At 35.3% G+C, this 25,179-nt stretch overlaps 1 protein-coding gene across 7 annotated transcripts in view; it reads right to left on the bottom strand.

Moving 5' to 3' along the window:
- The window catches only part of CEP135 (centrosomal protein 135), a 77,457-nt gene that overhangs the window by 7,428 nt on the left and 44,850 nt on the right, over positions 1-25,179 (bottom strand). For all 7 annotated transcript variants that reach the window (XM_088791035.1, XM_088791050.1, XM_088791039.1 and 4 more), the window contains 12 exons: positions 22,635-22,712; positions 16,162-16,313; positions 10,322-10,437; positions 10,093-10,247; positions 9,608-9,663; positions 8,678-8,846; positions 7,737-7,847; positions 7,268-7,453; positions 4,109-4,318; positions 3,033-3,235; positions 2,000-2,104; positions 1,337-1,450 (listed from right to left, as the gene is read on the bottom strand). In XM_088791035.1, coding sequence (XP_088647161.1) covers positions 1,351-1,450; positions 2,000-2,104; positions 3,033-3,235; positions 4,109-4,318; positions 7,268-7,453; positions 7,737-7,847; positions 8,678-8,846; positions 9,608-9,663; positions 10,093-10,247; positions 10,322-10,437; positions 16,162-16,313; positions 22,635-22,712 — 1,641 coding nt within the window. In that variant the 3' untranslated portion in view covers positions 1,337-1,350. The remainder of the gene's footprint in view (positions 1-1,336; positions 1,451-1,999; positions 2,105-3,032; positions 3,236-4,108; positions 4,319-7,267; positions 7,454-7,736; positions 7,848-8,677; positions 8,847-9,607; positions 9,664-10,092; positions 10,248-10,321; positions 10,438-16,161; positions 16,314-22,634; positions 22,713-25,179) is intronic.

The following is a 25,179-nucleotide window of genomic DNA, read 5'->3' as shown; positions in this document are numbered from 1 at the left end:
ACTCTTCCTCAGTCAAATGTGGCCTAGCTCTTTACAACCACTGTGGAAACTGTTTTGCCGTATCTACTCAAGCTTGTCAGTGACCTGACGAGCACTGAATATGCACGTCCAGTGACCCAACAATTTCACTCCTAAGTGTAGACCCAAAAGAAATGCACACATCTCTGTTCACCAACATACAGGTACTAGAATGTGAATCAACTCTATCTGTAATAGCCTGAACTGGAAACTACCAAACACCTATCAATGATAAAACAAGTAAGTGAGTTCACGTAATGGACTACCACGGAGCAATAAGACTGAACAATCTACAAGTACACACAACAGTACGGATGAATCTCACAAATGTATTGTTGAGGAAAAGTAGCCAGAAATGTATGATTTCATTTATAAAATGTCCAAAACCAGTCAAAAGAAATCCACAGGACAGTTACTTTTATAGCAGGGCTATGACCAGAAGAAAGCCCAAGAAAGGAAATGTTTCGTTTCTTGATCTGGGTACAGGTTACATAGGTGTGTGTGTTCAATTTGTGAAAATTCACTGAGCTGTGTACTATGACATGGTACTTTTCTGTATGTATATTATGAATTGTTTTTTAACTTCTGTCCTAGCTTTCAATATTACTATACTGATCCTAAACTGATTATATTGTTCATGTAACATCTCTTTCTGGTCTTCTGCCTCTGGTTTCTGCCCTCCCCAATAAGGCCCAAATACAGTTGTGAAGTTTATCTGCCAGGAACAGTTCTTTCATCTGAAGCCCTCCCTTGGATGCATTCATCCTATACAGAGGATCTTTCATGGCTCCCCTTGACTTACAGAATAGAGTCTACAATCCCTAATTCAGCCTCACATTCAGTAATTCCATATATCCACTCTACCTTCCACGCCTTTCTCCCTCATTATTCCCCAACAACCTGCCATTCCTATCAGATTCAGTTCATTGTGCCACATGCACTCCTGTTTCTTTGTCCACACTTTCACCATCTATTATTTGTACCTTGAATTTGGTACTTCATCAAATATTACCCTATAATATCTCATTGACATTTAATGTTTTGTTATGTCTTCTCCTTTTAATTGAGATATAATCTAGGAACAATAAAATACATGGACCATAAATGTTCAGTTCAGTGAGTTTTTACAATCAATCATATATATTATGTAACCATCACCACCAAGAAATAGAACATTTCATTATTCCGGCCAAAGGCGATCAGAAAGTTCCCCTGACCACCTTTGCAGGCAATCTTCCCTTCCCGCACACAGAAAGCCACTTTCTGAATTTTTATAACCACAGATCAGTTTGGCTTGTCCTTGATGTTACATACGTACCTTTCTAATAATTATCAGTTTATATGTTCAGGAGAATGTAAAGGAGACCTCAGAGTAGAACTAAGGGGTGATGTGGGAAGACCATGTCGACGCATCTCTTGGATTGCTCGTTCTCTGTCAATGAAAATCAAATAAGAGATTATACCCAAAAAGTGGTACAGAAATATAAGGTCCTGTTATTATTAAATATTTTCTACTCCATTAGTATTTCTACTAAATTTAAATCCTATGTTCTTATATAATTTTTAAGTAGTGGATAAAAGATTTCAATCAAAGGAATATGTATTATAAGAGATTGTTCAAAGCCCTTCTGAACACACATTTTCAAAGTTGGATGGTTCCCTCCTCTGCCCCTTCCTTTCCCACCGCTTCTTGTCCATAAATCTAGCCGTCCCCTTCTTTCTGCCTCAAAACTCCCAAATGTCAGAAGTGAAATAATGCACTCTTTCTTATGCTTTCTTTCTGTGTGTCTGCATCTGCCCCAGAAAGCATGGGGACTCTGCTGCCACCTCCTTTGTGGGCTATTCATTCTCTGGCCTAGACTTTTTTTTATTTTATGCATTAATGCTAAAAAAGCTTCCTATTTGTAAGCACATTAAATCGTTTTTGGAATAGGATAGGAAATAAATAAAAACACTGTCCAATGCTAAATATTTTTCTTACCGTTCATATCTTTCAGTTGAAATCTGCCTTTTCAGAGCATCGTGATCTGTTTGTAATTGTGCCACTTTAGCCCGAAGCATGGTGTTTTCCCGGCTTTGACTAGTTCTAAAAATAAATTTTGAAAATTAAAGAAATAAATAACAAATGTTCTGTATTGTAAAGTCAAGGGGTATGGATTTTTGCTTCTGTTATTAAGAAATACAAGGAGGTGATACTTAAGGATTAAAAAAAACAGAAGATCAAGCCTTTTCAACAACAATTTTCTAAACTTCTGGAGCTTCTATCTGAAAGTTTTCATTCATCTCATTTGTTTAATAAACATTAACTCGGCCTCCAGTATGTGCTAGGCACTGCAGCAATGCTGAAGATACAAATTTGAATAAGACATGAATTGTAACATCAATATGCAAAGTATTTTCACTGGCTCTTTCTTTACTCCAGCCTCAGAAGGAGTATTTCTAACTTCTTTTGCAAGTCAATTATTCCACTTGTACTATCTACTCTGGGTTTCCTCTTCTTTTCCAACAAATACACCCAAACCTCTCCATCCTAAAAAAACACCATCATCAATCTCTAAAAGGCAATCAATACACTTATGAAGATCAAACTGCAAAACTTTTTCTTAATCCCCAGGATGAGACATGCCGATTCTCACATCCTGAAATGCTCTCTCCTTTGCTGATACTTCCTTCCTCAAATTTAGGCATTTTTGTAAAGTTCATTAATTCACTTCCATGGGAATCACGTCTGTGGTGAAGATATACAAATCTACACCTCCAAACACGATGTCTCTTTTGGACTAAACCCGTGAGTTTCCAAAAGCAGCAGCCACATAAATAAAATATTTTGGTTTTATACCACCATTCACACTCCCATCCCCCTATTCCTGCAAAAATTGAATATATCTATTGTTTGTTCCTTCAGTTATTTTTCAATCATTTGTTTTATTCTATAAATCTATAAAAATTTACTCATATTGAAAAATTATTTTTGACAGCTACTTCCCTCACATAGACTGTTTTATAACACTTACACTTTGCTTTCCGAAAGGGTTAACTTGTCTTTAAGTAGCTGAATTTCTGTATCCTTCTCATGCGAGGTTAAGTGAGAATGAAATTCTTTATCTCTATTTGTAGCCAACAACAATTCAAGGTTTTTAATTGTATGTTTCTCACTTGCCAGTTGTTTTTTTAATAGCTCTGATTCTGATTTTACATTTTCTAATTCAGCCACAACCTACAGAAAAACAAAGTAAGGTTACTTCAGTACAATTTTAGACTTACTCTGAAAAATTATCTACAGAGCTATACATACATCAGTTCCCTCATTTTGCATGCCAGTTAAAGATTCTGAACCACTTTTTTAAGTATGAGAAAAACATCTTATTTGAAAAATAATCTTTGCTATTTTTTTATAAGGGCTTATTCGGCTCTGAGACCTACTCCAAGCCTCAGTCTTCTTTCATACTACCTTATTAAGAGAGGCTCATTAACATAAAATCCTAAAATATGGCCACCCTATCAGCAAGGAGGTCCTCCTGGTCTATTAAATCTGTCCTCTGACTACATAGTCAAGCCAGTATTGGAGCTTCTCCATACCTGAAAATAAAGATACTATTAAATGAGTGAAAATGAAAACACCTATGTTTGAAAGCATACACTGGGTTGTTTAAAGTAATGCTTCAGTTGGGAATGGAAAGCTCCAGCTAAGGAGATTTTAAAAATTTAGTATGACTTAAACTGCCTTGAGATTTTTATCAAGAAAAATATTCCACTTAGGAAGTAATGAACTGCTCAATCCTTCATTTAAGCCTTACCTTTAAATGGAGAAAGAATGTATTGGGACATGCTCCTTCCTATTTGATAATCAGAAGACTGATATTCTCCTAAATACTCATCAACTCCAAAACAAACAACACCTAATTTCATCACCAGGTTTGCCAAATAAATCTTGGCAAAGAATCTAGTAGTTAAATATAGTTGCCAAAATCCTGTTGTCAAAAATACTACTCCAAAGGGGAACAAATACATTGGATAGTGAATGATAAAGCAAAGCAATTAGAACAGGGCTCAGTAAAACAATGTGCTACAGTATCTTTTAAGTTCTTACCTTCTCAAATTCAAGGTTTTTGGAATTCAATTGTTGGGTCATAATATCTTTGCCTGAATCAAGCTTAATACAAAGTTCTCTAAGAGATGACATATCACTGAATACTGCTGCTTTTTCATCTTCCTGATGCCTCAGCTCTTCTTCCAATCTAGATATGGCCTTTGTCATTGAGGAGATCTGAGATTCATAAGCATGATGTGCATTTATGTGCTGAAAATAAAAAAGGAAACAGGTAAAAAGTTAAAGTAAATCAAGAATTTTAAAGGCTTGATTTGTGCAGCTACAAACTCACTTTATAAAAATATAAGCACCAATTTTGGCATATTTTAAGATACTCTCAAGAAGCTGTCTGTTATTAAAGATGGCCTATTTAATACTTAACAAAATTAATTGTGTATAATTATTAATCATCGTAACTAAGTACTTCGTGTATAGATTTAGAAGATGCAAAGATGAAAATAAATTGTTTTAGGGTGCTGTGCATGAGATCTTTGAAGTTTATTATTTCCTTTATAAATTCTTTGTTATAATAATGCCTTTTCAAGAAAAAACAACATATATATTTATCATTCATCAATTGTCTTTAGCTAAATTCTGAATTTCAAAAATGGAGTTTGCTTTAAAACTAAATACCTGAAATCATATTTAAATTAAAATTTAATTTAATAATACATAACTTTATAAGATTTCAATAACTGAATAATGAGCAAAGTTTGAAATACTGATAGATTTTTTTTCTTAGAATAATTCACATTTTAAATTTTTTACAATTTAAATTGTGAGTGATAAATACAAACTATGGTTTAAACTCTACTTCTGAGTTTAGGAAGAATTCCATACTTAAAAATTACAACTATTTGAATAGGCTTTACTGAAATGAATCAACATTAAAAATCGGATACTATGTATGAAGGTTTAACAAAAGTCAACAGTTACAAAAAAGTAAGTATTTGGGTTTTCCAAATATTAATAAATTAATTAAATCAAGGTTCTCCCCAATAAACCAAATATAAATATGTAAAAGTCAATTTCATATACCATAAAAGAACATGAACAATGATAAAGAACAAAAGAACTAAAGAATAGTTTCTCCTGAGAACTCTTTGGAAGGTTGAAAAGAATCCCTTTCTCGTAACAGAAAAAATGCTTATAGAGATAGTGTATTAGTTTCCTAGGGCTGCTCTAACAGATTACTGCAAATTACTGGGTGGCTTAAAACAATGGAAAGTTATTCCTTCACAAGTCTGGAGGTTACAAGTCTGAAACTTAGATGACGACATAGTTGGCTTCTCCTTGGAAGTTCTTAGGGAGAATCTGTTCTATGCTTCCTCTCTCCCATCTTCCGGTGGTTGCTGGCAATCGTTGGCATTTCTTTACTTTGTAGACATATCACTCCAGGGTCTGACTCTGTCTTCATATGGCGTTCTCCAATGTGTTTTCTATGTCTAAATCTCCCTCATTTTTATAAGGACACCAGTTATTAGATTAGGGTCCACCCCAATTTAGTATGATATAATTTAAACTTGATTATATCTGCAGAGACAGTATTTCAGATAAGGTCTTATTCACAGGTACTGGGGGATAGGACCTAAATATATCTCTTCAGGGGCCATAATTCTACCCACTACAGATAAGCAATACTTTCTAAAAAATGAATATTACAATACTATACCAACCAAACAAAAATACAAATGACAGCCAACAATTCTCTATCAATATAACTTACGGTCCCTATATTTTCACTGAACTCAAAATTTTACTAAGAGATGTTTATTATACTGTCTTCATAATAAGAGCTTATTGAAATCCACACGCAAAAGAATGAAGTTGGATCCTTACATTATATCACATACAAAAGTTAACTCAAAATGGATCAAAGACCTCAACATAAGAGCTAAAACTTATAAAAGTCCTAGAACACTGGGGAAAAGCTTCACGACAATGGACTTGGCAATGATTTCTTGAATACGACACCAAAAATAGATAAATTGGCCTTCATCAAAATTAAAAACTTTTACACATCACAGGATAAAACTGAATGAAAAGGCAAATCATAGGATGGGAGACAATATTCACAATACACATAGGGATTAATATCAAGAATATACAAATAATTACCACAACTCAGTAACAAAAAAACAACCTGATTAAAAAATGGGCAAAGAATTTGAATAGATGTTTCTGCAAAGAATATATACAAATGGCCAATAAACACAAAAAGATGCTCAACATCACTAATCATTAAGAAAATGCAAGTCAAATCCAAAATGAGATACCACTTCACTCCCACTGGGATGGCTATTATTAAAAAAATAAAATAAAATAACAAGTGTTGGCAGGGATGTGGAGAAATTGAAACTCTTACATTGTTAGCGGGAACATAAAATGGTGCTGCTTTTGTGGAAAACTTAAATGGCAATTGCTTAAAAAATTAAGCATAAAGTTACCATATGATTCAAGATTCCATTTCTAGGTATATCCTAAAGAACTGAAATCAAGGACTTGAATAGATATTGTACACTCATATTCATAGCAGCATTATTCTCAATAGCCAAAGATGGAAACAAACCAAATGTCTATTGGGAGCTGAATAAATAAAGTGTGGTTTATACATACAATGAAATATTATTCAGCCTTAAAAAGGAATGAAATTCTGACTCATGCTACATGGATTGACCTCGAGATTAAGTGAACCTTAAGGCTAAGTGAAATAAACAGATCACTAACATACAAATATTGTATGATTCCACTCATATGAGGTACATAGAGTAGACACAATCATGAGAAAGTAGAATGATGGTTGCCAGGGGCTGGGGGAGAGAGAATAGGGAGTTAGTGCTTAATGGGTACAGAGCGTCAGTTGGGGAAGATGAGAAAATTATGGAGATAGATGGTGGTGATAGTTGCACAATAACGTGAACATAGTAGTAACTGCCACAGAACTGTACACTTAAGAATGGATCAAATGATAAATTTGATGTTATGTAAATTTTAATACCATAAAAAAAAGTAATGGAGGTTCCTAGGCAAATTATCAGAATGACAAAAAATTACCACTGAATTTGATTTTATCAATGCTTAACCCTCACTTCAATAAAGTACCTGTGAATGTTTTCTGTTTTACTAAATAATGGCTTCACAAGACAGTAAATATATTACCTCCTGAATTTCTTTTTCTAATAGCTCCACTCTTTCACGGAGGTGTCTCCTCTCCGTGTCAATAGAAAGAAGTTCCAGTCGGACTGAGCTGCTTTTTCCCTCAGCTTGATGGGCTTTGACCTCCCAGTCTTCAGCCCGGTTATGAAGCATCTGAAATCTATCCAACAAATCTTGGTTTTCTTTTTCCTGGTTTAAACATAATTAAATTGTTTCTAAATTAGTAACTTTCCCTTACTGGAATACCCGTGTCATAAACATATATATGCATTGGGATTTTTGTTTTAATTTAGGAAGCATAAACTATCTGTGCAGATACAATACTAAGTAAGGTCTGCAGGGCTACATAAAAAGACAGTAGTAAGATTTCTACTCTCATAAGTTAATATCTCATAAAGAAATATAGAAAGTAAAAAAAAAAAAAAAAAAAAAAAAATCAGTCTTAAATCCAACCTAAACAATGTTTTTTCACCTTAGCAGCCATTAAGCTCTCCCATCGTGACACCTCAGTTATGTAATTATGAACTCTACTCTTCATTTCTTCTTTTTCTTGCACTGCTGCTTCCAGTTCCAATGAGATTTCCTATATCAGAAAATTGAAGACAAACCTAAAGTGAACATAGCATCTAATGATTTCTATTTATATTCAAATAACTGCTTTTGAATTTGGGGAGTAACAGAGCATAGGGGAGAAAAACAAAAACAAAATGTTCCTGTTACTTTCACATATTTTTCCTGACCGATAACTTTTTAACCTAATATTACCACACATTTCCCACAATAGTCCTAACCATGTATCTGGCATTTATTTTCAGGGCTAGTATGCTCAAAGGTTGACATTTTTAAAAATTCGTATCAGCAAGATGCGTTATACTGAATAATGTTAAAAGTAATTGAAAAAAACAAAATACATAAAATAGGAAAAGTATTAGTCTTTTTGGTATAATCTTTAATAAGCCAATACCTTTCAGTATTTGCAATTCTAAAATATTCATTAACTTAAAGGTATATCTCTAAGCCACCTGAAGAAAGTACGAAAAATTAAAATCTATCATGGGTCTTTATAATACAGCAACTTTGCCCTGGAAGTGATGCCAAGGCCCTCACCCACTAGGGTGACAACAATTTCTGCCATAAGGAATACCATGCTACCGGCTTTAGGATTTCTTACAACAAAGACCAAAATGGTGAGGAGACCACAGTTGTACCATTAGACACCCTGTAATAATATACAGTAGCATTCTAAACCACATTTTTTAATACCCTTATAAACACCATTCTGCTTAAAGAACTATTTATGTTATATTTATACTATTAAAATTTAGAAAACACATTTAGAGCTTTAGCAAACAATGAATATACTGTGAAACTGTGTACTGTAAAACTATCAAAGTTTATGCATTGTACTCATACCTGGTTTTCTCTTGCCATTGTAGCCAGATCATCTTGTAATCTTCTGTTTTCTTTAAAAGATATTTCTTTAGACCTTCCTACTTCATCAAGTTCTTTGTGAGTTGCATCCAGCTGGCGTCGGAGGCTGCTTATCTCACGGTCTCGATTAGCTAGTGTTTCCTTTAGCTGACTGTTATATGAGTCATGTGGAAATAAGAAAACCAAAAAAAAGTTTTGGAAAATTTAGTTGATTTAAAAGAAAACTGTTGTACTCTGAATTAAATACACTAAGAATATAAGGAATTATAAATATTGCATTAAGACACCGATTAATTAGGTAAAGTTGATATTTCAGCTCTTTACCAATCATTATGAGCAAATAAAGTCACAAAATAAACTCACTATTCTAAAAGTCAAGTAGAAGCAGAAGACTTTCAAGTGTTCGGATATTCATTTGGTGAATAATAACAGATTCGATTGGCAAATATTTATTTAATACTTAAGTCCCCATTATTACATAATATATAAGGGTATACAAAATAAACGTAATTAGTGACTTGTGTCTTGAAGTAGAGACTAGAAATAAAATGTAAAATTTTTTTTAACAGTGTTCAAGATAGGTTTAGATGTAGAATAAATTCAAAACTAAAATAATCTAAGTTTTAGTAATTAGGGCTTGCATAGGACAATCACAGTAAAAATAAAGAGCCAATAGGCTTGTAAAAGAATAATTAGTAAGACATAACTGTTTAGATGTGGATGATAGAAGAGGGGAAAAAGCTAAGGAGAATAACATTTTCATGCAGGAAAGTAAGAAAATGATGCTGATGCTATTGTCAAAAACAGAAATACTGAAAAAGGAAATTTTCCTATTGTCAGTTACTACTTAAATAAAGCCGCATTCACTGGAAATTTCTAAAAAAGCTGGATGCCATTTCATTGACTACTTACTTTAGAGAAGATTCATACTCCGAGACTGTTGTCTTCATCTGAGCAATAGCTTTTTCCTATAGAAATTATAAAAATATGCATATGTAAGATTTGAAACAGTTCTTATAGAAACGTCAATTAAATTTATGTAACTTATCACATTTATATAGTTCAAATCCACTCATATAACTTATGCTACAAACAAAAGCTATCAGTAAACATATTTCCATGTCCCACTGTACTTCTATTGGCATGTTTCTACCCACTCTAAGAACCTGCATTGTTTCCTTGAGTTTGCTGTAATCACATCTGATAAAATTACATTCTGTAAATAGAACTTTTGAAGATTCAGATTATTGAGATAAAATGAAGTTTAAATATATTAGAAGATATGGCCTGAGTCTTAGGAACTTGCACATGGGTGATAAAAACTGCATATTTGCAACAGAGAATAAAAAAATCTTTCCTGTTCAGATGCCGGACAACGATATTGAACAGTCACATACTTTATTAGCTAGGTTCCCTTGTAAGTTTGCAATCAGTTCTGTTTTCTCATCTACAGTCTCCTGAAGAAAGTCTTTTTCTTTATCAATAACACCAATGGTCTTTTTCATTATATGAGCTTCCTCATCCCGTGACGTCATCTTGAGGTGTAGTTTACCTATAAACAAAAATAAATGTTTGGTAGCCAAAGTAAATGAGCATTAGCAAAAACAAAATTTTAAAAACACCTACCTATCTGTTCCTCCAGTATTTTAATCTGTGCTTCGGCTGACTCAAGTTCACTTCTTTTTATGGAAAGTTGATGCTGATAATCATCAAGTGACAGCTGTAACTGCTCATTTACTATCCTAAGGAATCAGCGGACAAAAACAAATGGTAGTCTTTATCTCTGGTAGAAATAATTTTTTTAAATGAGAGATCTTAAAAAATATATTTATTTTTAAAGTTTCTTTAGTTTCTTATTTTAAAGCTCTTCCATTATAATCAATGGCATTATATTATATATTATTTCTTGCCATCCACCATTCTTCAAAATGGTTCCATCTTCCTAAAAAGTATAAAGATCAAATTAATTGTGTACTTTTTTTCTAGAGGCTCTCTGGTAGTTTTAAAGCTCTTCTTAGTTTCCTAATATCAACCTTAAAATCTATTTCCAATAGTGGAGGCAAAAACAAGGTCCTGTTTTATAGTATGGTCTGGGACTTCAAAGAATTCTCCATAAATCCCGACCATCCAGACCAGTAGCTTTTAATTTTGCTTCCTTTTCTGATGTTTTTGGTGGGGAGTCAACTGGAGGTCATAGTAAACAGGAAAAGTAGGTATTTATTGTAGTGCAATGAGGATTTAAGACTAAAGATTGCTTTCAGGGAGCAAAATAAAGGACATATAGCAAAAATAAAGACAATTTCAGAATACTCTCTTACTAATCAGTAAGATTATTTTTCAGAAATAACAAGAATTTGCTCTCATGCCATCTAGAACCTTTGGGATGATTTTAGCCCTGACCTAGGAGTTCTTAGCTCTGCCTTGGTGGAAAGACATGGCTCTCACCTGAGGCTATTTATTGGGAACTCCTGCAGGTTTCTTTTAGGATAAGACAGGGAAGAAGATACCAAGGGTGGCTTAGCTTGGAACTGCCTAGTGGGGAGGAGGCCTGGATTCTGAAACCACTAGTAAGATGGGACAGGTCCATAGAAAGGAAGACGTTTTACTGACAATACTGAGGTGTTCCGAAAGACCAAAGACATGACCTTGACTGCTCTAACAGCAAGTGAACCCAGAGGTAGGGAGGAAAAAGTCAAGCTGAGAAAGACTGCTTTAGAACTGCATAGCCAGACAAAATCCAGTCAGAAAGAATCTATGTTCAAGCAATTTTATTCCATAAAATTATGAGAGTCCAGGTGACTACACTATATTTAAACTGTTCCTAAAAGCTACACTATTGCTCTTAGGGATATATAACTATAGGAAGTAGAGAAAGAAGAAAGCTAATATTCATTGTATTGATACTTTACATATATTAGCTCACTTATTCCTAGAGTAGTTCCATAACTAGAACTATTATTACAATTTTATAGAAACAATAACTAATAACTTGTCCAAGGGTGACAAAGCTATCAAGGCAAAGAAAAAATATGAATCCAGACTAGTCTAACCTGATATTAGTATTTTCCTATTACATCGCATTGCTGTCTGTGAAGAATACAGGGAGACCAACATCCTCTATGCAGAAGGGAAAACGTCTGCCAGTAAGCTATACAGAGTCCTTTCGAAAACAGAACAGCCCACAGAGCCCCTAAAAAAGTACACTGAGTAGTCGGCAGTGCTTGAAATCCTAAGGTGAAACATAAAGATATGTGTACATCCAAGTTTAAAAGCAGGGTTAATACCTAATAAACGTAAGGTTGATAAAGGAAGGCAGAATAACATCTTGATTATGTATATAAAGGAGGAGCATGGTGAGTCCTAAAAATAGCTTTGCCTTATCATATTCTAGTGTAGACAGGGAAAGGGACAACAGAGATTCTATACCAGACCTTGGACATAACTTTTCTGACAGGAGTATTGCTGCTAAGTAAAGGTCTTTTTAATGACAGAACTGAGGGGAAAAGTTCATAGGGAAGATTAGTTGAGTGACTATCATATCATTTGTTCATCATGCTGTTTGGAAAAGAAATTTTGAGACCCTTTGATAACTAAGTTCTTAGGAAAAATGAACCGATTTCTTCGCTTTGAAAGTGCTATAAACATAGCAAAGCGAAGTGATGATTTCCCACCAGAGAGTGAAGCAATAAAACTTCACTTAGAATCAAAGTTTTAGCTCTCTACTATCCATGTGGCTGGACAGAACCAACTCTCTTTCTGAGCCTCAAATTCCTCAGCTATATTACATTACATGGAGGTATGCATTCATTTTAGGGTGCAAAAGTAATCACTTTTCTTCATAAGGGAGTGCATTTTTAAATAAAGGTAGCATCTTAAAGGGTCCTTTATTCATAAACGGTGTTTAAGCTCTAAAATGGAGCTGAAGCTCCATCTAAGAGGGGTAGTTTGTAATTTTAATGCTGTAATAACGGAAAGAGAGGTTGATATGGTATCCTGGTTTCACTTTAGATGCCCTCAAGAGTCTCTAGTTATGACCCGCCACTAGCTGAGAAAGGCTACTATGAAGTATCATCTCTTGGTGAGCCAGAGAGGAGAAAAGGGATCAGGCCTGGCTTTTCTTTCACCTTTCTGCAGAGATGACTTTCATCCGGTGGCCCTAGTTCCCTTGGCCCTTTCAAGTCCAACCTCGTGTGCTTATCTGTCCTCACTTAGGACCCTGGCTCCTCTCTTTCCTGGTAGAAAAAATGTTAGGCCTGCCCAGAAGGCAGTTCTTCGGCATCCTAAGGAATCGTGAGCCTTTTCCTCATCTAAAATGGTTTTCAGTTCCCCTAACAAACAAATACTTCTCAAGGGAGAAGTTATATTTAGTTTTCTGAATGTACCTAAATCCTACTGTACAACTGATACCTACTGCCATAATATGAACTCTAACTAGAGTTTATGGACCCTTTCAAGGAAAATCTGCTAACGCATTTACCTAATCCTGGATAAGTATATAACCCTCCAGCTTTGAAGAAGGTTCACAGGTAACTAAAGACTAAGGTGAACTGAAAACAGTCTGAGGGTATTTTCAGCTGAAGGAATCTAAATGTTTAGAGCCTCATAGCTAGCAGTTGTGACGATTAAGGCTGTTTACTACGGGCTGAGAAAATTAGTTATCTAACTGGGCTGGAAACTATCCTCAAGCAGGGGTTGGCAAACTATAGCCTACTACCTGTTTTTATAAAACCTAAGAGCCAAGAAGGGTTGTTACATGTTTAAATAATTGAAAAAGTTTTCAATAGATTTACTATTTTGTGATGTGAAAATTATATGAAGTTAAAATTTCAGTGTTCCTAAAATTATCCTGGATCACAACCACATTCCTGCATTTATATAATGTCTACAGCTGCTTTTGTGCTCAAAGGCAGGGGTGAGTGAGGCAGAGACTGGCCGGCACAGCCTGAACTATTCAGTCTCTGTCCATTTACAGAAAAAGTTTACTGATTCCGGCTCTAGAAGGTGGCTAGCATGCTCTGAGGAGCTAACAAAATCTTTCTTGAGTAGAGCGAAGTTGCTTTATAGCATTTTTGCTATAAAGTTTTGATTTGGGGCATAAAATGCCAAGTTTCATTAAATGCTAAAATTCAAGGGAGATAACAGTCATTTGTTTAACTTTAATGGGTGGTTGTAAAGTGGGATTTTGCATTATGTCCTCTGGTACTACACCAAGAGGCCAGACCAAAGATCCTCTATTTGGACAATTAGAGACTATGCTTGATACAGTCTGTTTGGGAAAAAGAAACAACAAAACAGTCTGTCCTGAAAAGAGACTGTTCGGTGGCACTGAAATTTGGTGAAAATTGCCTGACTCAGGAAGGGAACGAGAAGATGAGTCCACCACGTAGATGGAAAGGAACATGCTTCATCTATTTGAGTATCAGCTTCTTAAAATGTCTTCATGTCAAAGGAAAGAGAACTTGATGTGTTAAAGGGGCAGCAAGATCCCTATTAACCATATTGGAAGTGGCACGAGGTTTAAATGATGTGGCTTTGTTTCCACAGAGTTCTTGTTATTGTTTGTATTGAGTTTAGCTTTGGATTTGGACTTAACGGCTTGAACTCATGATTCTACCAATGTGTACTGATATGGAGAACATGATTGGCACACTTTCCTCAGAGGCAAGCTAGGTCAGATTTTTCTGTCAGAGGAAAACAGTTATGTAATCGTGCAATTTTCCCAGATTATATAAAGTAGAAACTCCTCACAATCTCTTCCTATAACACAGCGATTGAATTACCCCTACATGAGAGAAATAGCAGAATGTGCTCAGAAGAGAAAAGGGTACTGATAAAACAAAGAAAACACCAAAGGAGCTGCAGGCTGGGGTATCCAAGAGAGGGCCTGAAAGTTCTGCCTTAAGAGCCTAAGACTGTAAAGGGCCTCCTGCGAGGAATGGAGAGGAGAGCTGGGGCTACAGTCTGAAAGACAATCCAAAATGGATTAAGTGCCAGATTCAGTCAGCTGCTGGACACAAAAGGGAAAAGGGTAGATTGGTAATTCTGTGTGACAGAAATCCACCACGGTACCTGTACTTTGGAGACGAATATAGACATGTACCAAAAGAAGAGAGGCTGGTCCACTCAGCTCTCCTTCATAGGATGTATGTAGCATTAAAAAAAAAAGGGGGGGGGGGGAGAAAAGCAGCTTCTACTTTTAGTTCTTCCTAAAGTCTAACTAACTAATCAAGACTTGTATTCAGAGCAGCAAAAGAGCAAAAATCAAAGATGCCCTACATGAATCTCTAATACAATATTCCTTAAACAGACACATCTACCTATTGGTCTATTTCATTCAGTTTGTTTGAGAATCAGGGACACTTTATGAATACAATTTCAGGCCTTTCTTTTCCTAATTATTCCTTTGATCTCAATTCTATTTATTTGATATATTTTTGCAATTCTCAGTGTTTGTATATTAGAACCGTGTGTCTTTTTTCTCTCATTCCCTTTTATCCCTCTGAGTTCTAAATTTTAAGTGAATTTCTTGAGTTTGTTTTCTATTTCCCCAACTCCATTTTCTGGTATATCTATTCTGTTCACGAACACTTTCAGTTTTATCAATCTTTTCTTCTAGTCATCCTTACTACAATCCTTTCTGATCTGCATTACTGTCTGTCTGCATACTGCATACTACAGCAGTATCCTTTTCTCATTTCCATGTAAGTCATCCAAATCCTTTTGATTTTGTGTAACAAATGTTTCCTAAATTGGGCCTCCGTTCTCCAAGTTCATTGCCACAGTTTCAGTCCAGACACATGGTCTCCATTGTTTGCCATCAGTCTCTTTAGACTCCAACAAATCCATTTTCCCTATTTCTGCAACAGCTCACTTTTTAAAAGGTATGCCATCACGTCACCCCCTTAGTTAAAAATCTGTTTGTTCTCTATGTTTACAAGGTAAAATCCAGACATTCTTGGTTATCATACCAAGTTCTCTATAACCTGACTCCAACCTGTAGATTATAGCCGATTTTTCCATACTGACCTTCTTATCATTTTTCAGATATATCACTTTTTTAGACTCTGTGTATGAATATTCTGATTTTACATTTCTTTGAAAGGGGAAAGGGAATGACAATGACATTGGTAGCAAAAAATTATGCAATTCTCAGCAATCCAGCACTATGGAGTACAAATGATCTGAAATATCTGTTAGGGGGATTTTTGAAAAAGGAAGGTACAAAAACTCGCCCGCAGTCGTATCCATCTGTGAAAGAAAGTCTTTAAAAATGCAGATACTCAAAACCTACCTAGAGTCACTCGGTGAATAAGACCCTCCAGAGATCAGCCCCTATAGTCAGACTTTTTAAAAGCTTTCCAGGTGATTCCGCTTCAAGGCCAGCCAAAAATGCCAACCATAACAGACCTTACATGAACACAAACTCATTCCCAGAGGTGAAATAACAAAACTTTCAATAAACTTACCTAAGTGAGTTCATCTCTGTTTTCTGAAGAGATGAGTCACCAGCCACATGGTTAAGTTTTTGAGCTTGGAGTTTTGCTTTGTTCTCTAATGACTCCATGGTTTCTTTCATTATTAATATTTTAGACTTTAATTCACAATTTTCATTTTCAAGCTATAATTTAAATTTTAAAAGTCAATAGGTATATGTCTCAGTTTTGTTTTCATTAAGCACATTTTAATAATATTTCTGAAAGAAAACTAGGAAATAAATTAGATTTATTTAAAAGTACTTTAAAAAGTCACGTGTACACTTTAGGTTCTACATGTTAGAATGGGCATACACATTTATCTCTCCTTTTCAACATTACTGAAATGAAAGATACAAAAAAAAAGCAAGAAAGGAAGAAAAGAATATATACACAACAATGAAAACAGGAAGGGAAATAATTAGCGGAGCAAAAATTTTGAGGAATTTTAAAAAACAGTAAGTAGACAGGACCGAGTTGAAGAAAAATCAGAGCAGAAAATACTGTAACACAAACACAAAATGGGCAAGTCATATGAAGAAACTGTAAAATTTCCCTGAAGGGCCCAACACATAACCTGACTTAATGTAACAAACGATACACCATGTTTCTGAATGGGAACACAATATTGGGAATGTATTAAAATTTCCTGAAATAACTGTAAATTCAATGAAATTTCAATAAGAATCCTAACAGAACCTTTTTAATATGGGGGGCGGGGATGACTTACATTCCACCTAAAATTCATTTAGGAAAAACGAAATGTAAGAAAAAACAGAAAAAATTGTGGGTGGAGGAAGAATGTAAGTAGACTTGCCTTATATCAAAATAAATTAGAAAGCTAATGTAATTAAAACTATTATGGATTTCACACAGAAATGGACAAGCAAATACATGTACACAGATTAAATTTAGAAAGGTAGCATTTCAAGGAAATAGGAAAAGAATAAAAACAGTTGGGACAGCCACTCATTGGAGAAATATATAGTAGCTAGATTTCTACTTTACATACAAAAATCAATTCTAGATTGCATAATGACCTATATATAAGATTCAAAACCAAGAAATATTGGTGACAAACATTAAGTCTTCCAGTTAAGACTATAAACTGACCACACACATTTTTATCTCCCTTCCCTCTGGAAACAGTGCTAACATGACAGTAAAGGAATAAGAAAGTTATACACTCATAAGGACACAGAGAACAAGAAAAAAAACAAGAGTGGACTAGTGACTTCAGTAACTTGTGGAAGACAGAGAATAGTTTGAATAGAGACTCCGAATGGAAGAGAGATACAATCTGAAGCAACTACTGATATTTGGGGCCAGATAATTCTTTGTTATGGGAGGGCTGTCCTGTGCATTATAGAATGGTTAGTAGCATTCCTTGCCTTTACCTACTAGATATGAGAAGCACCTTCTTCCCTAGTTGTGACAACAAAAAAGTCTCCAGACATTGCCAAATACCTCCTAGGAGGTAGAAGTGACCCAAGTTGAGCACTATAGGAAATACCAATGCGCAGCCAGATAATTTACCCTGAAGAAGCTCAACACATGAAGACACCAAGTGGTAGGATGGGGTCAGGAGCAGAAGTGAATAAGGAGACTGGCTGAAAAACCACTGGGACCCTCACACCCCAGATATCTCCCACCTCTTTCTAAAAAGTTATCTTGGAAATCAAAAATATAACTAATTATTTTTTTATCAATACAAGGGTTATAAAATAAAGTTGAGGAAATCTCCTAAACAGTAGAACAAAAAGTTAGAGAGAAAATCAAGAAGAAAGGATAAGAACCTCTGCTCTCTTTAGGAAGTCTAAAACCAACTAATAAAATTTTCAGAGAGATAGAGAACAGAAAAGTAAATTCTCTTGAAATTGAAAACAAGAGATAAGAAAAAAACCCTAACACTTTCAGAAATAAAAACCTGTCATGTACAAAGAACTAGGAAATACAATAGCATCAGACATCTCAAAGAAAGTTAAAAAGCAATGAAGACAGTATTCAAAATTTTTAGCAAAAATAATTTTCCAGTCTAGATTTCCAGATACTTAAGCCAAATCATAAATCAAAGTTTGAAAGTATGAAAGTTGAATAAAGACATTTTCAAACAAGTAGAATACCAAAAAAAATTTCCTCCCACGTATTCTTTTTCAGGAAATTCCTGGAAATGATGCTATAGTAGAATGAAGGAAAAAAACACACACACACAAAAAAACACCCAACAACATGAGATTCAACATAGGAGAGGGAGACAGGAAAAGACTTATGAGGACAGCCATGAAGATGTAAAGCTCGAGAAGAGAGGTCTTCAGGGGGAAAAAAAGAACTGATAGGTTTGAATATTAAAAAATACTGAAACCATGAGAGAGAGAGATGTTGGAGCTCTTAACAAAAATTAGCAATGAGTTCAATGAAAAACAGAAAAGTAACAAAAAACAAAATGAAACAAAACAAAGGCAAATTAACTCCAGGAAAAAGATCTACAAGAAGAAAGGCAACAACAGCACTGTCCCAGTTGGCTGATCAGTGAACCCTAGAAGTCATGATAATATAAACAGTTAACTACTAACGTCAGCAAAATATGTAATTAAAACTATGTTAAATTAATGGGGAAGAAAAAGGGAGGAGTGCAAAGCCATCATCTACTATCATGGAAATTCACTAAATAATCTTAAATCAATAAAGTAAGACTAAGCAGCACAAGTACATTGTGTAGAATCAGGGAGATAAACACCAGGAGAAAGTCAAAACATTGGAGTGGTAGTTTTGGGGATAGGGAGGTAGGAAATTAAACTTTTGTTTTGTTTTGCATTAAAAACCTTTCAGAATTCCTTGGGTGTAACTTGTACATGTACAATTTAAAGAATAAAAAATGAACATTTGCATATACATCACCTGTTTTAAAAATGTTACCTGAACCTTTGAAACGATTTGTGAGCAGTCGCCAATCACATCCCCCACCCCCACCTTCAGTAACCACTATGCGGAGTCTGGTGTGTCTCATTTCTTGCTTTTCCTTAGTGTACTGCATCTGTATGACTCCCTAAACATAGAGTTTAGGTTTGCATGTTTTTAAACACTACAGAAGTGGAATCATACTGCATGTTTTCTTCGACATTTGTAAGATTCATGCATGTTGATTATGTAGCTCTTGTTCATTCATTTTTGCTGCTCTATAATATCCTACTGTATGAATTACCACCATTTACCTATTTTTCCTCACAACCAGTATCTGTAGTATTTTTCGTTGTCTGCCAGAGAGTATATATTTTAGGCTTTGTGAGCCCCATGGCCTGTTGCTACTATTCAGATGTAACATAAAAACAACCACAGGTAATGTGTAAACAAATGAGCGTGGCTGTGTTCTATTACAAAAGCAGACTGGAGGCCAGATTTGGTCCCGGGGCCGTAGTTTGCTGACCTCCATCCAGGATAGGCATCTAGATATGGATTTGCTGGCTCATAGGGTATGCCTTTGCTAGACAACGCCAAATTATTCTCCAAAGAGGTACCTGTTTGCACTTCCAGGAGCTATACACTCACTAATAATAATTGTTCAAACTTGTTAATTTCTGATGACCTGATGGATGTGAAATGATTTTACTATGGTTTTCATTTGTATTTCCCCTATAGATTGGTGCAAAAGTAACTGCAGTTTAAAAGGTTAAAACAAAATTGCAAAAGCCGCAATTACTTTTGCACCAACCTAATATTAAGGCAGAACATCTTTTTTATGTATTAATCATTTGTAATATTTTTCTGCTATGAAAATTCACATTTTCTGTTGACTCCTTTTAGTTTAAATGTGTAGCAAGTTGTTCTCTCAATTAGTGGCTTGTCTTTTCAATTTATGGCTGTTTTCTAAACAAAAATGTTCTCATCAATGTGGTCCCATTGATCCATTTTTCTTAAAAGGAATAAACTAAATTGTGTCTTGCTTAGGAACACACACTCTTGCACAAGATCTTTGGCTAGCTGCGTGATCTTGGGCAAGTTTCCCCTTGGCCTCAGTTTCCTTATCTGTGAAATGAGGATAATATCAGTATTTAACTTCAAATGGTTGTTGTGAGAATTAAAATAATATATGCAAAATGTTTAAAAAATTGCCAAAGCAAATGCTATATAAATGATTGCTATTATTATTTCTCTAAGGTCAAAAAATATTTTCTCCTGTATTTTCTTTTTAAAATTGTTGCTATTTCTCAAACATTCAAGACTGCAAGTAACCTTCAAGTGATCTGGGGGTATGGTATATGTGAGGTAGGATTCAATTACTTTTTTATATACATATATGAATAGCCAATTGTCCTAGAAACAATTACTGAATAATCCATCCTTTCCCCACTGATCTGAGTGAGTCCTTTATATATCAAATTTCCATATACTTGTGGGTTTGTGGGTTTGCTCTCTCTACTGGGGTTTTATCATTCTGTTCACTACACTGACTCCAAAGCCTTCATAACTGATAGGACAAATTTCATACCATATTCTTTAAAATTCCTTTGATTTTCAGCTCTTTGCTTCCTTGTAAATTTTAAAATCTATTGTTAATTTTTACACACACCACCTTCTTGGGGTTTCAGATGAACTACATCAACTCTATTGATCAATTTGGGGAGAATTCACATTCCTTTTATGAGAATGATATCTGTTGCCTTTTTTGTAAATCTGACATATCTCTCCACTTACTTGGGTCTTCTTTAATGTCTTTCAATAAAGCTGCATAATGCTTTCTATAAAGATCATGGAAATTTATACATAGGTATCTTGTATTATTTATCACTATTAAAATGATATAAATTTTCTATTTATTTATCTTACTTGAGATTTGTCATGCTACCAGAATTTATTACACATTCTGAATCAGAAGATTCCTATGTTTTTATAATACTTAGAAAATTATCAGTCATTATCTATTCCACTACAGCCTTTCCCACATTCTAGTCTATTCTCCTAGAATTTAGACTAAATATACGTTAGACCTCCTCACTTTGTTCTCTAAGACTTTAACTTACTCTATATTTTCTATCTCATAGTCTCTTTCCAATGACTTGTAGTATTTTAGATATATTTCCCAGTTCATTAATTCTCACTTTCAGCTTCTAGGTAAGCTGAAGTGACAAGGATTTGTCTACCTGAAATAACTAAAAAATTGGGCAAAATACATAAAGTGACAGTTTTTAAGACAGTGGGCATCAAAGAACAATGGCCAGTGATCCCTGAGACAAGAAACAAAAGCAATGAGCCCTTCGAGAGCTCCAGCTTACTGTCTGAACAATTTCCAGGATGTGACACAGGGAAAGGGATCCAGGTGGAGCCCAGAGGTTCCCCTAAGCTCAGAAGACAGGACTAAGTCAAGGGAGGACAAAGCAGTCGAGAGTTTGCAGGGCAGATGCTGGAGGAGAGCTGCCCAGAGTGAGAGCTCTAGTAAGCTGCAAGGGTGGCCCTTGAGTCTTCAGCTGAGCAGAGCTCAGCACCGAAGACGCTACCCAAGGCCAGGGGAAGAACCATCAAAGAATTAGAGGGAACAATGCTCAGGACTCATGCATGGCCAGGAATGATTCCTGTTGCGATCAGTCATTTGAAAACCTTATAATTCATGGGGCAATAGGTAGTGTCCTCAAAAGGGTTTTATCTCAGTAGTGAAACGAAACTAGTCCAAGACTTAAATGCTACTCTGGTCCCACCTAATGAAGCTTAAGTACAAAACTGAAAAGGGTCAAGCTACCTCTATCTGACTTAACTGTATCCCAGAAAAAACCTCAAGAGTATTAATAGGGATACAAGCTATCCAACAACCAAGAAAGTAAAATTCACAATGTTTGGCATCCAATCTAAAGTTATCAGGAATGCCAAAAAAGCAGGAAATGACAACCCATGATGAGGAGAAAAAAAATCAACTAACCCAAAGTTGACAGAAACAAATGAAAGAATTAAAAAAATAAACAGTGACGACATAGTAAACCAGCCAAAATGAAATACAGAGAGCAAAAAGACTGTCAGAACTCACACCAATTTGTTAAAAATCCTATCTCTAGAGAGAGCAATAAGGAATGAAAGTGAATTTCACTTTGCATTCCATGTCTGAATTACCTGATTTTTTTAACAAGAGCAAAACAACAATGAGCATGCTAACACCTAGTGAGTACTTACAACATGCCCGAGATTCTTCTAAGTTCCTAGTATGTATTAACTCATGTAGTCTTCACAATGGTTAAAATAGCACCATTGCTATTTTACAAATTGAGGGATGGAAAATTTAAGTAACATGCCTACAGGTAATAGGTGACAGAGATGGCTTTGAACCCAAGTAGTCAGCTTTCAGAGTACATACTCTTATCACCGTTACACAGCTTCTGTAGCGTACGACTTTATAATTTCAAAAACATACAGTACATTAAAACTACAACTGAAATAGTCATTCAGGCAACACAATATGCCCCAAATCCAGTTTGAAAAATTACCTTATGATTAACACATGTCAGCTGTTCAATAGTTTTCTCTAATTCTGATTTTCCAAATAGACTCATTTCCTGGAGATGCTGAAAGAGAATTTTATAGATGTTCATTCACATCAGATAATAAAACAAAATCACCAAAGTAAGCAATGCAAGTCTACAGTACTACTGTTCTTGTGGGGTTTTGTTTGTTTGCTTGTTTGTTTTTTATTGGGGAATATTGGGGGACAGTGTGTTTCTCCAGGGCCCATCAGCTCCAAGTCGCTGCCCTTCAATCTAGTTGTAGAGGGCGCAGCTCAGCTCCAAGTCCAGTCCCCGTTTTCAATTTTAGTTGCAGGGGTGCAGCCTACCATCCCATGCGGGAATTGAACTGGCAACCTTGTTTTTAAGAGCTTGTGCTCTAACCAACTGAACCATCCAGCCGCCCTCCGGAAGCTCAGCAGCAGCTTGTTGTCTTCAACCTAGTTGTGGAGGGCGCAGCTCACTGGCCCATGTGGGAATCGAACCAACAACCCTGTTGTTCAGAGCTCGTGCTGTAACCAGCTAAGCCATCCAGCCGCCCCATACTTGTGGTTTTTTTTAACAGAATGTTTTAGAAAGAAAATCATTAGACATTTTACAAAAATGATGCTTTTGGTTAGGAAAAAAAAGCACAAGAAGGTCTCATCTTTTATATTCTACCTCCATGTGTGATTGTAACAGAAGACACAGATTAGTACAGATTCATTTATAAAGATTTATACAGGTCAATCCATTAGCATAACCATAAAGGGAAAAATCCAGCAGGTTAAATAAGCTCAGGAGTATGTCCTCACAGGAGGGGATGTAAGAGGAACAGAGTGTAAAGGAAGAAAAGAGGAGATCAGAAAGACACGGGAAACAAAATACTATAGGGCTACGCAAGAGATCAGAGTTTCAACAATGAGCTGGTCAACAGTGCAAACACAAGTGCTATTTTATTGGTTATATTACCTTACCCAACGCTTGCTGATGCTAAGTCTAGGACAAGCAATAAAAGCTAGTGTTCCCTGAGAATTTTTCTAGTGCAGATTCAAACTTCCATCCAGTTATTCATTTAAAAATAAATAAAGACATCTGATGTTTGGATTATACATTTGTTTGAAAGGGTCACTGAGCTACCTGCATTATTTTGTTTATTAAATCATTCAACCAGTATTGAGTACGCACTATACACTAAGCACCAAGCAAGGTGTTAGAAATACAGTGGTGAGTAAAAGGGATCAAGTATCTGACATCATAGATACTACAGCCTAGTGGAAAAGACAAACCTTAAAAAGACATTAAAATAAATTCCATGAGTATTCTGCTAGAAAAAGGAACTTTATTGCAATATATTGAAAGGGAATCTAGAGTCTAGGATTCATTTCCATCTAGGAAATGATGTTTAATCTGGCTATAAAGGAGAAACAGAAATTAGCCAGGCGAGGAATTTGAAAGAGGTAGAGGATTTTTCAATAGCCTGTGTAGAAAGTTGGGGCAACAAAAAGTCCATTAAGCCTGGAGTCGAGAAAATCAGGGGTGGGCAACAGGGAGAGATGAGTTTGGGGAAAAGAAGCCAGACCTTGAAGTAGGCAAGGGCCAATCACTGAAATCCTTGAAAACAATTTATGGATTTTATATAGAAAGGGGCGTGACTGGATTTATACCTTTGAAGGATGACTCTAACCTCAGTGTGAAATACAGATTTGAGAGGCTGCTAACACCCTAATGCAATTGAGAGAATAATGGCCAGAAAAGGATGGCAGCAGGGAAATGGAAAGAACTAGACCAATTCAAGAGAAACTAGTTAGTGACCTCAGAAGCCAGATTCCTTGTGACTTCATAGGTAGGTGGTCTTGAGCAAACTATTTATTTAAACTCAGAGACCGCATCTGTAAGCATTATCTATTTGAAAAGGCAACTGTGAAGATTTACTGAGACAGCCTATGTAAAGAGCACTTCAGTAGCACAGAGTCTCCCACGTGGAGAGGGCTTAATAAATGTTAAATATTATTGAAGAGGTAGCACTGATGCTGCCTGGGGTCAACAACTAGGCAGCTGGTGGCCAAACAGGAAACTCTTAAAGGAGGCTTAGGGATTAAGACTAGTTCAGTTTTTAAGTAAAAGATCTGTTGTAAACTCATAAATCCTGCCTCCTACTACATAGGAAGATTCTGGTAATATGAATGTTATTTTTTCCAAATTTTCAGTACTACTGCATTTTTAATCCTATTTTTATATTCCTTGGTCATTTCAACAGATATCAAAAAGGATAAATCAATAGCTTGTACTGATATACTGCACTTAAGTTTTCCATTTGGTAATTTTAACACTTCTTTTGATAAGAAAGTACTTTCTTGAAGGCAGTATTCCAAAAAATCCCGATTGAAAGTATTCTGTTGGGGTTAAACTTTAACTGAAATTTTATGACATAAAGACTACCCTAACAATGTTTAAATGTTCTTATTCCTAATTTTAGCTACTAATTTCTAAACATTAATTCAATAACATTGCTTTGGAAGTAAACTACAGACTCCGTAATAGTAAAAGT

This window comes from Rhinolophus sinicus, chromosome 1 (genome assembly GCF_057876585.1).
Source record: "Rhinolophus sinicus isolate RSI-liver-muscle chromosome 1, RSI-T2T, whole genome shotgun sequence".
NCBI lineage: Eukaryota > Metazoa > Chordata > Mammalia > Chiroptera > Rhinolophidae > Rhinolophus > Rhinolophus sinicus.
Note: the sequence above shows the minus strand (reverse complement) of the source record. Positions and strands in the feature narration are given on the sequence as shown.